The sequence below is a fragment of the Python bivittatus genome, unplaced genomic scaffold (genome assembly GCF_059951505.1).
Source record: "Python bivittatus isolate LINGU-HERP-01145 unplaced genomic scaffold, Pbiv_v1 ctg000020_np1212, whole genome shotgun sequence".
Classification (NCBI taxonomy): Eukaryota; Metazoa; Chordata; class Lepidosauria; order Squamata; family Pythonidae; genus Python; species Python bivittatus.
Window position 1 is genome coordinate 25844584 of NW_028277030.1, and position 12621 is coordinate 25857204.

The 12621-nt window shown below is 38.2% G+C and overlaps 1 protein-coding gene across 3 annotated transcripts; it reads right to left on the reverse strand.

Annotated features, from left to right (window-relative positions):
* Nucleotides 1-401: 401 nt before the first annotated feature.
* Nucleotides 402-12167, reverse strand: E2F6 (E2F transcription factor 6). Of its 3 annotated transcripts, none has more exons than XM_088136072.1 (6): nucleotides 12145-12167; nucleotides 5587-5803; nucleotides 4739-4899; nucleotides 4461-4573; nucleotides 3645-3794; nucleotides 402-1254 (listed from the first exon to the last, which is right to left on the reverse strand). In XM_088136072.1, exons 2-5 carry the CDS (start codon nucleotides 5796-5798, stop codon nucleotides 3666-3668), a joined length of 615 nt encoding a protein of 204 aa, XP_087992198.1. In that variant the 5' UTR covers nucleotides 5799-5803; nucleotides 12145-12167; the 3' UTR covers nucleotides 402-1254; nucleotides 3645-3665. The 3 variants fall into 3 exon arrangements, with proteins under 3 accessions (XP_087992198.1, XP_087992203.1, XP_087992212.1); XM_088136077.1 differs by lacking the exon at nucleotides 12145-12167 and adding an exon at nucleotides 9116-9486; XM_088136086.1 differs by lacking the exon at nucleotides 12145-12167 and adding an exon at nucleotides 8818-8952.
* Nucleotides 12168-12621: the final 454 nt, after the last annotated feature.

Consider the following 12621-nt stretch of genomic DNA (forward strand, 5'->3'; position numbering starts at 1 on the left):
CATGTTCTTGCTCATTCCAGAGTGCCAGACATGGAATAATGGATTAAAGTCAAAAGAAAGAAAATTATGACTTATTAGGAAAACAAACAAATGTCAGCACTGTAAGAGCAGTTGGTAGTAGGTTCCCTTCACTAGATGTGTTCAGACACAAAGCATCTTTGGATTTCTGCACTAAGCAGGGGTTGGATTCAATAGCTTCTCCTGACTCTATAAGTTTATCACTCCAGAGTCCAGCCAGCCAGCCAAGACAGCAGCTGCATGGACATTCACTCTGAGTTGGTAATTCAGTTCAGCTTTAATGCCACTAACAGCCTAGTAAGGCTGCAGCACACAGAAATAGATGCAAAACTTCAGGCTTGACTTCAAAGTTCCATTCAATTACAGAAGACAAAAGGCTTGGATTTTTTCATATTTACACATTTATTATTATTTTGCTGTACAGATGCAGGAGCGCAGCTCTGCCTCCCAAGTTTTCATTAGTGACCATTTAAACATGATGCATACAAACAACTGGGTCCAAGCAATTTCAATTTCTTCAGGCTTTCATATTAATTTCAACATTCCATACGAAGCTGAACGTATTTCATATGAACATCCACATAATGCAGGGCATACCTTTTTACAGTCTTATTTCTTGTACTCTATTTTTCTTGTACAAAACATTTCCTCTTCCAGATTTTTATGTTTTACTCCGTGTTCAGTGCAACTTTGGGGCAACTGTTGTGCATTTCTAAATACATTTCTTCAATTCCAAAGAGCTATCTTTTGAAAGAGCAGTAAAAGTAACCTAATGCTGAATGCCACTTCTATTCATTGCGCTGCAGAAGAGGACACTTGCACACATGAAATAAATTATGGCAGCTACTACATATGGACTCACAAACCCTACATTAGAAGACAAACCTAAGTCACTTTTGTAAAACCTAACTTAAGTCTGACTTACTTAAATAGAGTTCTTTTTTTATTTTTTGCGTAACTGTCACATTTCCAGGGTGAATAAACCCTGGATCTGATTTAGAGGGATAAGGGAAAGATGTTAATTTATTCTTCACTTCTGTGCCATTGGAAATGCCTGAGACAGGAAACAAGTTCTCAGGTGGAGAATCCACAATTCCATTCTCTTTTCTCTTAAATTTAAGAGGAACACCTGTTATCTCTGCATTGGTCCATAGCGATTTAAATCTTGGAAAATCCATGAAGCTGAAGCTTAGAAATCAAATTCTTCACTTTTATTAGCCCTCTTCATGTGATTCACTGTAAAAGTTAAAATTAACACACACACTATTTTAGAATAGCAACATATACTGAAGAAGCATTTAACCATGATAATGCAATAATCTCAATATACTTATATACATATATATCTATCATACTAGTTCCATTCAGGTGAGCAATGTTATGAAAGTACAGAATAAGGCACGTGATTATAAGGAAAAGCAGGAGATAAAAAATAAAATAAAATAAATGGAAATTTTCTGCTTCTGCTTCTTCTATAATGATTATTATTAATTCGATTTGTATGGCTGCCCATCTCATCTGAGTGACTCTAGGTGGATGATCCAGTCCACATTCATTCTCTCTATATGACCAAACCATCTTTCGTATTGGTCACTCACTTTTGTATCCAATCTCCCTCCCTCCCTCCATCATCCATTCATTTTTGATCTTCTCTGTTTTACTTAAGCATCTCCCTCCCACTGCATTCAACTTTCTCTGAAGTTTCTCCTGATAACCCACTCTCACTTTTTTAAATGGGTAGAAGCTACTCTCATGCACAACCCTCTTTGCCTCTTAATATGTATGCATATATTTAGCCACAGGATATAATATAGAAACTCTTACTTTAGGTGCAACTAAATAATGTGATGTGCATGGATAATGAACATACAATTAAACTGTATCATATGTTTTCAAGCAAACAAATCACTAGTTTTATGACTAAAAGGTTAGATGGGATGACCATATATTCAATAATAAGGATATCGTTCTGTTATGCAATAGAGCAAGTCCATCTGTAGAGTTAATGTCCCATAGAATTTAGCAGTTGGTTTGATTAATGAAAACTCTTTATGAGAGCTCAAGTTTCCTGACCATCCCTTAACAATTGTCAGGCCTAGCCCAAGGAACTCCAAGAGACAATGCAAATTCAGTTCAGCTATGTTTATTAGCTACAACCTCTAGCAAGAATCTTCCCAGACTGAAACCCCATCTCCCAAGTCAGCCAGCCACAACAGTGTGAATTCCTCAGGGAGGTGCCAGTCTCTTCCTCTTGTATCTCCCATGCTCCTCCAGCGAGCTAAGAAAATGTTTATCTCCCTGAGCCTGGCCTTCATAATTCCATTCCATCACAACAATGGACCTTGGGAAGACCTATTGACAATCCAATGATATCATATAAATTATATAGTGTTATCTTCTTTGTAGTAATGGTTATAAGTAGCTAGTACTAGAAAAGTTCAATTCAACCTTTGTTTCCAACTTAGGTTTTTTTTAAACTGACAGAATTATATCACACTACATGTGATTCCAATTCAATCTCAAAAAAAAGCAAAATGGTCTAGTTATGAATAGCTAATATAAGCATTTTTCTCCTTTGTAGGATTTCTGTCAGTGTGAATCACATCTTAACCATTTTACTAGAAAAAAAGTTGCTGGAATATTAACCATTAGAATAAAAGGGGTTGGATTTGGCCTTGGAATTCATGCCTACTCTTTCTTTATACAGCTCAGAAGGCTGTCATTAGTTTAAAATTATCTAATCCCTGAGTCCACCAGGATTCAGGTAGGACACAAACATGAATAAATGAAAAAATCATCACAATAAATATTATGGATGCCATCTTAAACCATGTCTATCAGAAAAGTTCCACTGAACTCAATTCTGACTTACATTATAATAAATATGTTTAAGAATGCACTCCATTTTTCTTTAACTCTTTAGTTCATCATAAATGGCAAAGATTCACACTAGTTTGGAAAGCAAGATTTTCATGTTGCAGAAATTAGGGTGGTTTCTGTTTAAAATGCTTAAATGTTTAAAAACTAACCTGTTTCCCTGAAAATTGACATACATACATACATAAAAAATATAGTATCAAATGATGTTTGCACAATGCAGCAGCACTGAATAGGGAGGATTTGGATAATTTTTTCAATTCCTGATGAGTGAAGATGATTATGACTTTATGCAGATTGTTGGCATAAGCCATAGTACAGAACATAACAATAACAGAACAAGTTAAAGATAAGCATATTCAAGAGAGATGTGTGATCATCCATCAACCACTTCATTTGTTTGTTTGATTCAATGAAAAATCAAAGCTCCAGAGAAATCCAAGGGATTTTAGGTCCCCAAACTTGAAACTGAAATTCCTCAGCAAACATCTGAACTTCAACTCTTCAGAAGGTTTAGCCTAGGGCTCACTTTCTTCTTGGCATAAGGCTCCCTGGTTTGAGCCTATTTCTTTGCACACATCTCTACTGATCACCTCTTTTCAGTTCAGTGCCGATATTCTTCCCTCTCTTTAGTTACCATTTTTTTCTCCCCTACTCCATGTTTAGCATTTTCTACATTATTTAATATGAATCAGTTTTTATTCTGCTTTCAAGTCCTTAACCTTTCTGTCTTCCTGTATGGTATTTACCTCCATCATCAGCAAATCAGCCTATTTGCTTTCGCATGAAAGTTGATCTGTATTTTCTGAAGCTTCAGCATCTGGATTGTCTAACGACACTTCACATAAGTAAACGTCAATGGGGCCTTTTGTGCTTCTTACATGTACTTCTATGCAGTCCTGAAAAATACCATTATTTTTTAATGATTAAAAAACAAACTACAGCATGACAAATATTTAAAGAGATGAAGTGTGTATAGTTTTAATTGTATTTCAAAACTCAAAGGATGCCAGCATATTCACAAGAAAGAGTTAAATTCCCCAGAATGCAATAAGAATTTCCAGGTAACCACTTCAGGAAGAGCCCCAAATATCTTATGTTGCTAATTTATATCCCTCTTTGAACACTGAAACTGGCAATGGGGATGTATGTGTCTCCCAGTTTCTTGTTGCTTAAGATGTGGGACCAAGTCATTTTCATTCACATTCAACCCCAGAAGAATTTCTGAACATTACAGTTTGATCCCAGTGAAAATCATCTCAGATACGTTCCCTTCAAACTTCAGGATAAGGTATTTCAGAGTGAGAGACCAAGAATACATGTAATATCTCTTCATTTCTATGTAGAAGAAAATGGCAGCCTAAACTATAGTTAAATTTTCAACCAGTATCTTAATTTGCTAACATATGTTACAAAATTGTTTAAAAACTTTTGAATAAATCTCCTTCTGTAGCATTTAAAATAAGAATGGAAACGTCACTGTTGATCTTTGGAAGTACATCTTTTGTACAGCTATTCATTCAATCACATCCCAATAATTTCAAATCAAGTCAAGATGTACCTACTTCTTTAGGAGGGGGTACTTCCATTTTGGTTCCTTCTGGAGCCTTGATTGCAATAATAATCTGTTCTTGAAATGTCTGAATATTATGAATATCTTGATAGGTGACATAAGCTAATGTATGCAATAGTTAAGAAATTTTAACAGCAGTAGTAGAAGGTATGGTTTAATTTGAATATAAACAATTACATGACTATTAAAACATTACACTTATTACACAAAACCTAATTATCGATTAATTCTAGCAACTCAGAGTATTGGTCAATGCCAAGGAAAAAGGATATCTTGCATTTTCTTTATTGTCTGTTAAGTCAAACAACTGATGAGCACAATCCTTGATTAATTCATCCAATGCTTCTTCCATTGTTGTCAAATCACAGAGTTCATCTCTTAACTTCTGTTGCTCCGGTGTCCGTTTAGTAATTTGCTTAATATCTGAACCACTAATTAAAAAAAAAAAAGCACAGAAGCTTTAAAGTTTAACCTTTAAAGGTATAGGCAGCATTACATCATTTATCAACACCAAAAGCATTTCTAATGAGACCATAAATAATATTAACTTCTAGAATCAAGTACCTATGGCAGCTATACATTTCACAGGATTAGGAATGCATATTAATAGCCTAATCTTGTGCAGACCTAAGCAGTGTAAACTCACTGACATCCTTATTAGATCAGGTTGTGTAAGTTGTATATACGTTGCTGCGTACACTGTTACATGATACAAGATCTTTGCAAGTATTTTATTAATAGTATTCACATACAAGAAGCTCAGTATCATTAATGGAGATTCTTCCCACTTGAGATTGCATTGCCTAAGAGCTGAAGCAAGGAAGTGTCTCAATAGTTTAATATTCATAATATTATGATGCTTAGCCCAAGCTCAAGATCGTTACATATATTATTGTAGGAATCCTTAGATCAATCCTGTATCCTTGTATCCATGACAGAGGTAGTGAACAAGACTATTAGCTTATAATAAAGAGTTTGTATCCAACAAGACTCCAAGTCGTATCGCATACTCTTAATTTTAATGTTGTTTGAAATAATGTTTTTTTGCCATACGACTCACATAATGTTTAATTACCCAGGATCTCAAGTATGAAAGTTAGAAAAAAGAATCAACTTACACCCACTGTATAAGATTCTTGGATCTTTTCTGAACAAGATGTATTCCATCCAATACATTTGTGATATCATATACTCTTCGTTTCCGTACTCCTAGCAAACGAGATACCTCATTCAAATCAAGGACTCCTTCTGGAGCAGCTTTGACAAGATCCATGAATCTTCTGGTCAGCTGAACCAGAGATCCATCATAACGGGGCTTTCTGCCTTTCATTGATTCTGTATAGGTTTAAATAACGGTTCAGATTAACCCATTGTAACAAGGAAAACTTCTCACATTTGTCATCAAGAGCTCTTAAGCTAATCACCCTAGCTAACACAAGCCAGTTCAGTAATTAAACATATTTGCATTTGATTGCCTTTAAAAAGTCCATTCCTTAAACCAGACACATTATCTTTTAGATTATAAACCAGAAATTCAAAAGGAAACATGCATGCATGCATATGCGTATATATATAAAAAACAATGCTTGCAATTACTGGGAAACATGATCTTGTACTGTGCTGTTTTACCAATAGGTACTGCTCATCTACATTCCTGATCCAGTTCTACCATAATACAACATCATGACCAAGTCCCAAGTTCATTTCCTCCCTTCTTCATATGCAGTTGTAAGGAAGTCAGATCTGCTTTTCAACAAACCACATTTCCCTGTTGAAACATCTCAATGCAAATTGGATTTTAAAGATTAATATACAATTGAGACCAGAAGTCTTCTTCTTAGGACTGAGGGACAAACAGTTGGAAAAAAATCATGGAACATTGTTTTTGTATATAAGCACAGCAAGATTATTGTATGCACAAAGATGGAAAGATTCGGCAATACCTACAGTGGAGGAATGGTTGGTGAAGATGACAGAACTTGCCTAGATGGCCAAACTGACTTGTTTGATCAGAAAAAAGACAGTATCTACATTTATTGCTGACTGAAAACCCCTTATGGACTTTTTGTATCAAACAGAAAAAAATGAACTTATAATTTATGGTTTTCATGATTAAATAAGATAGATTACAGAAAGAAGAGGTCCATGATGTAACTTTAGAGAAAGAGATAAATTTATAATTGTACTTATAACTACTGCAAAAAAGATTGGAAGCCACTTTTTGTATCTTTTGTCTTTCTTTTCTATTTTTCTTTTACTTTTTCTTTCTTGCAAATTTAGCTTTCTTTGATTTCTTTTTTTTCCCTTTCTTACTCTATATTAGTTTGTATTGGTTTTTACCTTTGTTTTAAAAACTTATATATGTATATGTATGTATGTATGTATGTATGTATATATATATATAAACATGTCAGTACAAACTGTGGATTCAGATACTAGCTTACTCTGAAACAATAAACAATAATTATTCAGAATATTTTTTTAAGAAGCGGTTTTAAAAAAAAAGCTTCCCGTTTGAATAACATAGACATGTCTAACATAATATCCCATTTGAACGACTGGAATATGAATCTCTCATTATAAAGATTTTTATCCAAACTTTTCCTAGGTTTACCATTCCCCATCCTGCCTTGCTTTTTCAAGAAACAATTTCATATAGTTTGGACTTCCACCACAGCTCATTCTGTAGTGTGGGGCCACCGAAGAATGCTAATACATGAGAGGTATCAGGGTACTGTCTCTACTGAAGGCCTGAACTGGTGCCACTGGCAATGTTACTATGGGCAAGAGTGGACACCGCTCTCATTATTGGTCCATTCTGCATTTTTCAAATATAAGTTTCCTTTCTTACTCTGGGCTGCCTGAGTGAAGGATAGAGTGGCTGCTGTACAAGCACAGGAGTACTCTCGCATGATTCAACACAAAAGCGACAGCCTAGACACCTCATTCTGCCCTACATCGACAAAAGTGCTCTGCTTCGGACAAAGCAAGGAAAGCTGTTTCTCCACTTCATCAGAACAGTTTTCTCCTGGCAGGAGAAATGGATGATAGCAGACGACAAGGCTTAGCTAACTTGGCATAGAAGCACATCATCCAGCTCCCGTTGCTCAATGTTTAGGGCTGTCCAGCTGCAGCAATATTCACTTCCAGCTCTTTATTTTTTAAATATTTACGATTATGTTCACATGGATACAATTCTGAATATGTTAATGTAACTTATAAGATAACAATTTATCAACTTAAAATATTTTCTCCAGAAAATAAATGTTAATGAGAAAATAAAGAATAACTTTAAATTTTTGTAAAGGATCCACCCTCATTGTTTTATAGCTAGCAGAAACTAACTGTACCTTATCTTCATTTTCAATTTTAGTATGTGCCTATGAAGAGTATAGTATTTAACAGTGAAAAAGAATGATGTAGTATGCAAATTCAATCAACACTACTGATCTTGTGATAGTTTGGTTATGTGAAAACTCTTACAGCACGTGTAATGATGTGTTTGGTAGATATACAGATTTTAAAGAAAGACAGCATAACACTATTTCCCTTGACATAATTGTTCTATTAGAGAAAAATAAGAAGTTTGGTTTTTGATCAAGAAAAACTTGGTTAGGCAGCCAATTATAAATGTCTACATAGGAAGATAAATATCTAGTGTCCCCAAAAAGATTATCACTCCCATTTATACATTTTGCTTTTACCTCCTAACTGGATGACTTCCAGAAAGACAGAAGCAATAAATTGTTGGCTGTACGCCACCCAGAGTCACGTTCAGTGATATGGGCAGTCTTATAAACTTATTAATAAAATAAAATAAGAAAGGCACCACTTTGCAGATCTTGAACTGTCATGTTTCTCACTGGGCTGGAGTATCCAAGCCATTTCATTTCATTAACACAAAATGCTTACCTCTTGCTAGGTAAGAGGTAAACAAAAACTGGGGTTGGGGTAAGAAAAGAGGGTAACTCCTCCCTTAGCATCTCCCACGGTGCTAAAGATTTAAGTGGAGGTTAAAAAAAAAAAAAACATCCACAACCAGGGCCGTCGTTCATTAAAAGGCTCCACAATATCAAGCAAGCAACCTGCGCACTGCAAATACCAAGAACAAACAGAAGCAACACGTCCAACATTTTTCGACGTCTTGGAATCAGACAGGCTAACGCAAACCGATGCGTTTTACAGCAGTATTTTTGTTATGCCGGCCCAAAAGCGCCCGCCCTTTCCCACTGGTCCGAGGACCGCGGAGGCTTGGACGCTACTATGAACCTTCAGACGAACTCGGTAACCTTAAGAAACGGCGAGTGGGGTTAAAGGTGCAGCCCGACCCCGGGACTCCCCCTCCTAACCTCATTCTTGAGTCCTTTAAAAGGGAAGCGGAAGGGTCCCGCCGTTTAAAGCGCCTCGTTCCAGCGAGACGGAGCTGCTCCTTCAGTCCTCTTCTTCCTTCCTTCCTTCTCCAACCTTCCCCCAAGGGGGGGGGGGCTCTATTCTATTGCTTCCTCAGCCCCGCTCCCCCGCCCTCTGCTCCCCCAACTCGCGCGCAGAGCCGGCCATCTTGCTTAGTTATCCCACCCGCGCGAAGCATTTCCCCCAGAAGCCCCGCAGGCCACCAAACTGCTTCGGCCCACCCGCTGCCTCACTCACTTGCGGCAAATCCACGGACCGCGACAGGAACGGGAGCTGCTGCCGCAGCCGCTGCAGCTACTCTGGGTCCCGGCTCCGGCGGAAAGCGAGAGCAGCCATCTTGGCCCAGCCTCTCCCTCCAGTAGCGGCCTGCTAGAAAGAGAGCTGCCGTACTTTCTCCCCGTCAAGAGTGGGAACAGCAAAGCGCCACCCGCGTCTCCACCTTCTCGGTGGAGCCGCCTCGGCTGCCGCTTTAGAACCTTGCTTGTGCCGCGCCGCTTCCCCGGAATCCAGGCGGAAGTCCCGGTTCTCCAGGTAAAAATTCGAAGGGGGCCAATGCGATGCTCCGGGGCGTTAACACCGGCGCAAAGCAGAACCTTCCTCTTTTCAGGGCAAAGCAGGAAGAACTGAAGGCACCTCTGTCAGCATTGATCTTTTGCTCAGGCTGAGTAAAGGAGCCGGAGAGGGCAGAAGGAGGGCGCTCTGTGCGCTCTGCAATCGGGAGGATGGTCTGCTCAGGCCCCTCGGCTGCCGCCGCCTGCAGGACTCTTTAAAGGTCTCAGAGTCGAGGGCGGCTAGTTCTCCGCAATCAGTCAGCGCTGGAGAAGAGAAACTTTGCTCTCGGTACAGGATTGGGAGATTAGAATCGAAGAATAGGCAACAATGGAAAAACAGAAGGTGTATCTTCACAGCAGAGGTTTAGCCAAATTCAGGCAGGAATGGTTCCCTTATATACAACGTATCACACAGCTACTTGACACTTAGAATATGGGGGTTTGCTGACTCAGCTTGTCATGTGAATACAACCAAAGTGGGGCTGCCCAGCTCACATCAGAGCTCCTTTTCCTATGCTGTGTGTGTGTGTGAGAGAGAGATGAAAAGGGGTGTGTGTGTGTAATCCTTAGAACTATTTTTGTTAGTGATTTTTCAAGGTAGAGAAAAGTTTCTCTTGCAAAGCATGTGAAAACCATCAAATCAACCTATACGTGCCACAATACAAATAGCGGGGTGGGCGTGGGGGGCAGAGTCTAAGAATTATTGTTTAAAAGAGCAAGCTGCAGCTAAGTAATGTATTTAGTAGGAGTGCAGTATTACAGCTGAGAAGCTGATAGAACAAGTCTAGGTGTATTTCTTTTTCCACAACAACAAAAAATAAACAGTAAAAATAGAGGTTTTTTGAATGACAAAAATAAAAGTACATAAAGAAAACGTGTGTGTGTGTGTATATATATGGATATGGATAAACGGGAGAAATACCAACATTTTAAACTTCTATATTCAATATTTCTGTTCAGAATGGCATTTATATAATGTTTTAGGAAACATTAATATGATGAATAAAAGTGACAAGGTTTGAGGAAACGTGTCCTTCATTGTAGTTATTCAAACATCTTTCATTTGGGGAGGACATCTAACACAAGGAGCCAGGTTTTTATGGCCTTATAGAAGCTTAATATATATTTGCTCTGTATTAATGATATATAAGTATTAGTTTGGAGAAACATAAAACATAGAAAACCTGACAAACTTCTAACTTTGGTTATGTATGAGTTTATAGACAGAGGAAATAAGACACATGTTCATCTTTAGGAACAAGCAAAACATTGCTTTAGAATAATTTTTCATATTCTTGTGACTTTTGGACGTGAATATTTAAAAAATATGTTTACATCTTCTTGCAGGCCCTTGCTTGGTGAATTGTGTCAATATTTTCCATTTTAAACCTATCCACAGGATAGTGTGTGTCCTGTTCTTATATGCTAAGCTGCATTGGCCATTAGTCATGGTTAAGCTCCATAGAGAGGAAGCATCCAGCAGACCCATAGAGATGAAGCACCCTCCTGGACTCAGAGAAATGATGTTTCCCTGGGTATGGTTACTCCTGAAGATCCAAATGACAACCTTCTCAATAGCCTTTCAGAGGGAATTAAGACTGAATTTTTCTGGAGAACTTTCAGGAATTGAGGAGCCTAGATGCCAGGATTTGGAGTGTGGGTTTGTTTTACTGATAGTTTGGATTTTATGCAGCCTTTTGTCAATGGTCAAGAGTTGATATGGAGACAGCAATATAAAAATACTATTAAATCAATCAGTCTGCGCCAGCTTCTATCCATCTTCCCTCTGATAAGATTCAGGGCTGGTTATTTTAGAAGACATTGCTACATGGTACACTTCTGGTTCCGTTGTTGTGTGTAGTGATATTCTTAAGCTTTTCCTTCCTATCTTGATTTACTCCTGACTACTAGTGATACATTGGAACTGTGAAGGAATGTTTGTTCTCAGATGCAGATCATACTTGTCTCTGTTCTAAATGTGGAATTTAAACCCCACTGGGCATATAAACTATCCTAGGAACCTATGAAGAATCTGGCCTTCTCATTAGACTACATCTTGCACTTAATAAATCTATTTTCAGTTAAAGTATTTTTGCCAACTAATTGTAATTAGGAATTACTAAATTACTAGTAATTATACTAAAAAGTATAATTGCCAACTAATTCCAAACTAATATTTTCTTCATTTTTGTTTGTAATTTCCTTAATAAATAACTTTAGAAAAATTGTGTTTAGAATAAAGTCAATCCCATGCCTAGGAAGTGTTTAAGTATGTAGACATAAAGTGCACTGCCCCCACAATTGTGGTTTAATGTGCCTCAGCACCAAGGCCATTGAGTGGTTCAATCTGTACCGGTTTAATGCAGGACAGTTTCAGGGCAGCAATTAGTGGATTCCCGGGCTTCCTTTCTTCTCTCACCCAGCATGACCTCCTGGTAGGAAAAACAACTACCTATTGTTCTCCATGTTATGTGGTGGGGCAGGATGAGGGGATTCAGAATAAGTGCCTGAGTGGAAGGCTTAGTTACTACTCAAGTTGCTCAAGCCAACATGGGTCTATCAGAGGTTTTGCATGGGAATGCCAATCTCTCAGGTGATAGCTACTCCCACATGCAAAAGAATTCTGGCTGATAGGTTAGTGTGGTAAAGGAGAGTGTGGAGAGAAACAGGAGATCCCCCCAGCTTCATTGTATACCTTTCATATGCTCCACTAACCTGTCAGCTGGGATACTCCTCTCTTCTTCCTCCTCCTTCTCCATGATGATGACATTAATGTTGTCTTCCAGAAGATTGATAGAGCTATGTTCAGGAAAAGCCCAAGGAGAAAGGGCAAACAGGGAAGTCTTCAAGTCTTGTCCATTTTCCCCTGCTCCATTATATCCCAAACCAACTACCGCATAGGATTTGCAATGGTGGCAGTGAGTGTCCATGGCCGGCAGCACTTGGAAGTATCCTGTGCAGTAAATCACCTCCTTCTCCTCCCCCTTCCTCTCCCCTTGAAAGATAAGGACTGCCACTTTTAGAACATAGGTAAAATGTTTGCCACTTTTCTAGAATGCCACTATACAAGTGGAAATAAGGAGCTCACTTAATGCCAGGCTGGCACTTCCCGAAGCATCGGTGAGGCATTAAATGGTCTTGCTTGCATCTCAAGCCAAAATGGCCTTAGTTGGAGCAATGCCTGGTAGTTGG

What these genes read in the sequence shown, in the direction of transcription:
- E2F6 (XM_088136072.1), bottom strand. Translation starts at nt 5,798, where the DNA reads ATGAAAGGCAGAAAGCCCCGTTATGATGGATCTCTGGTTCAGCTGACC. An exon ending in AAGAATCTTATACAGTGGGT is followed by an intron (nt 4,900 to 5,586) that starts GTAAGTTGATTC and finishes TTTTTTAATTAG; the next exon opens with TGGTTCAGATATTAAGCAAA. An exon ending in AAGTACCCCCTCCTAAAGAA is followed by an intron (nt 3,795 to 4,460) that starts GTAGGTACATCT and finishes GGTATTTTTCAG; the next exon opens with GACTGCATAGAAGTACATGT.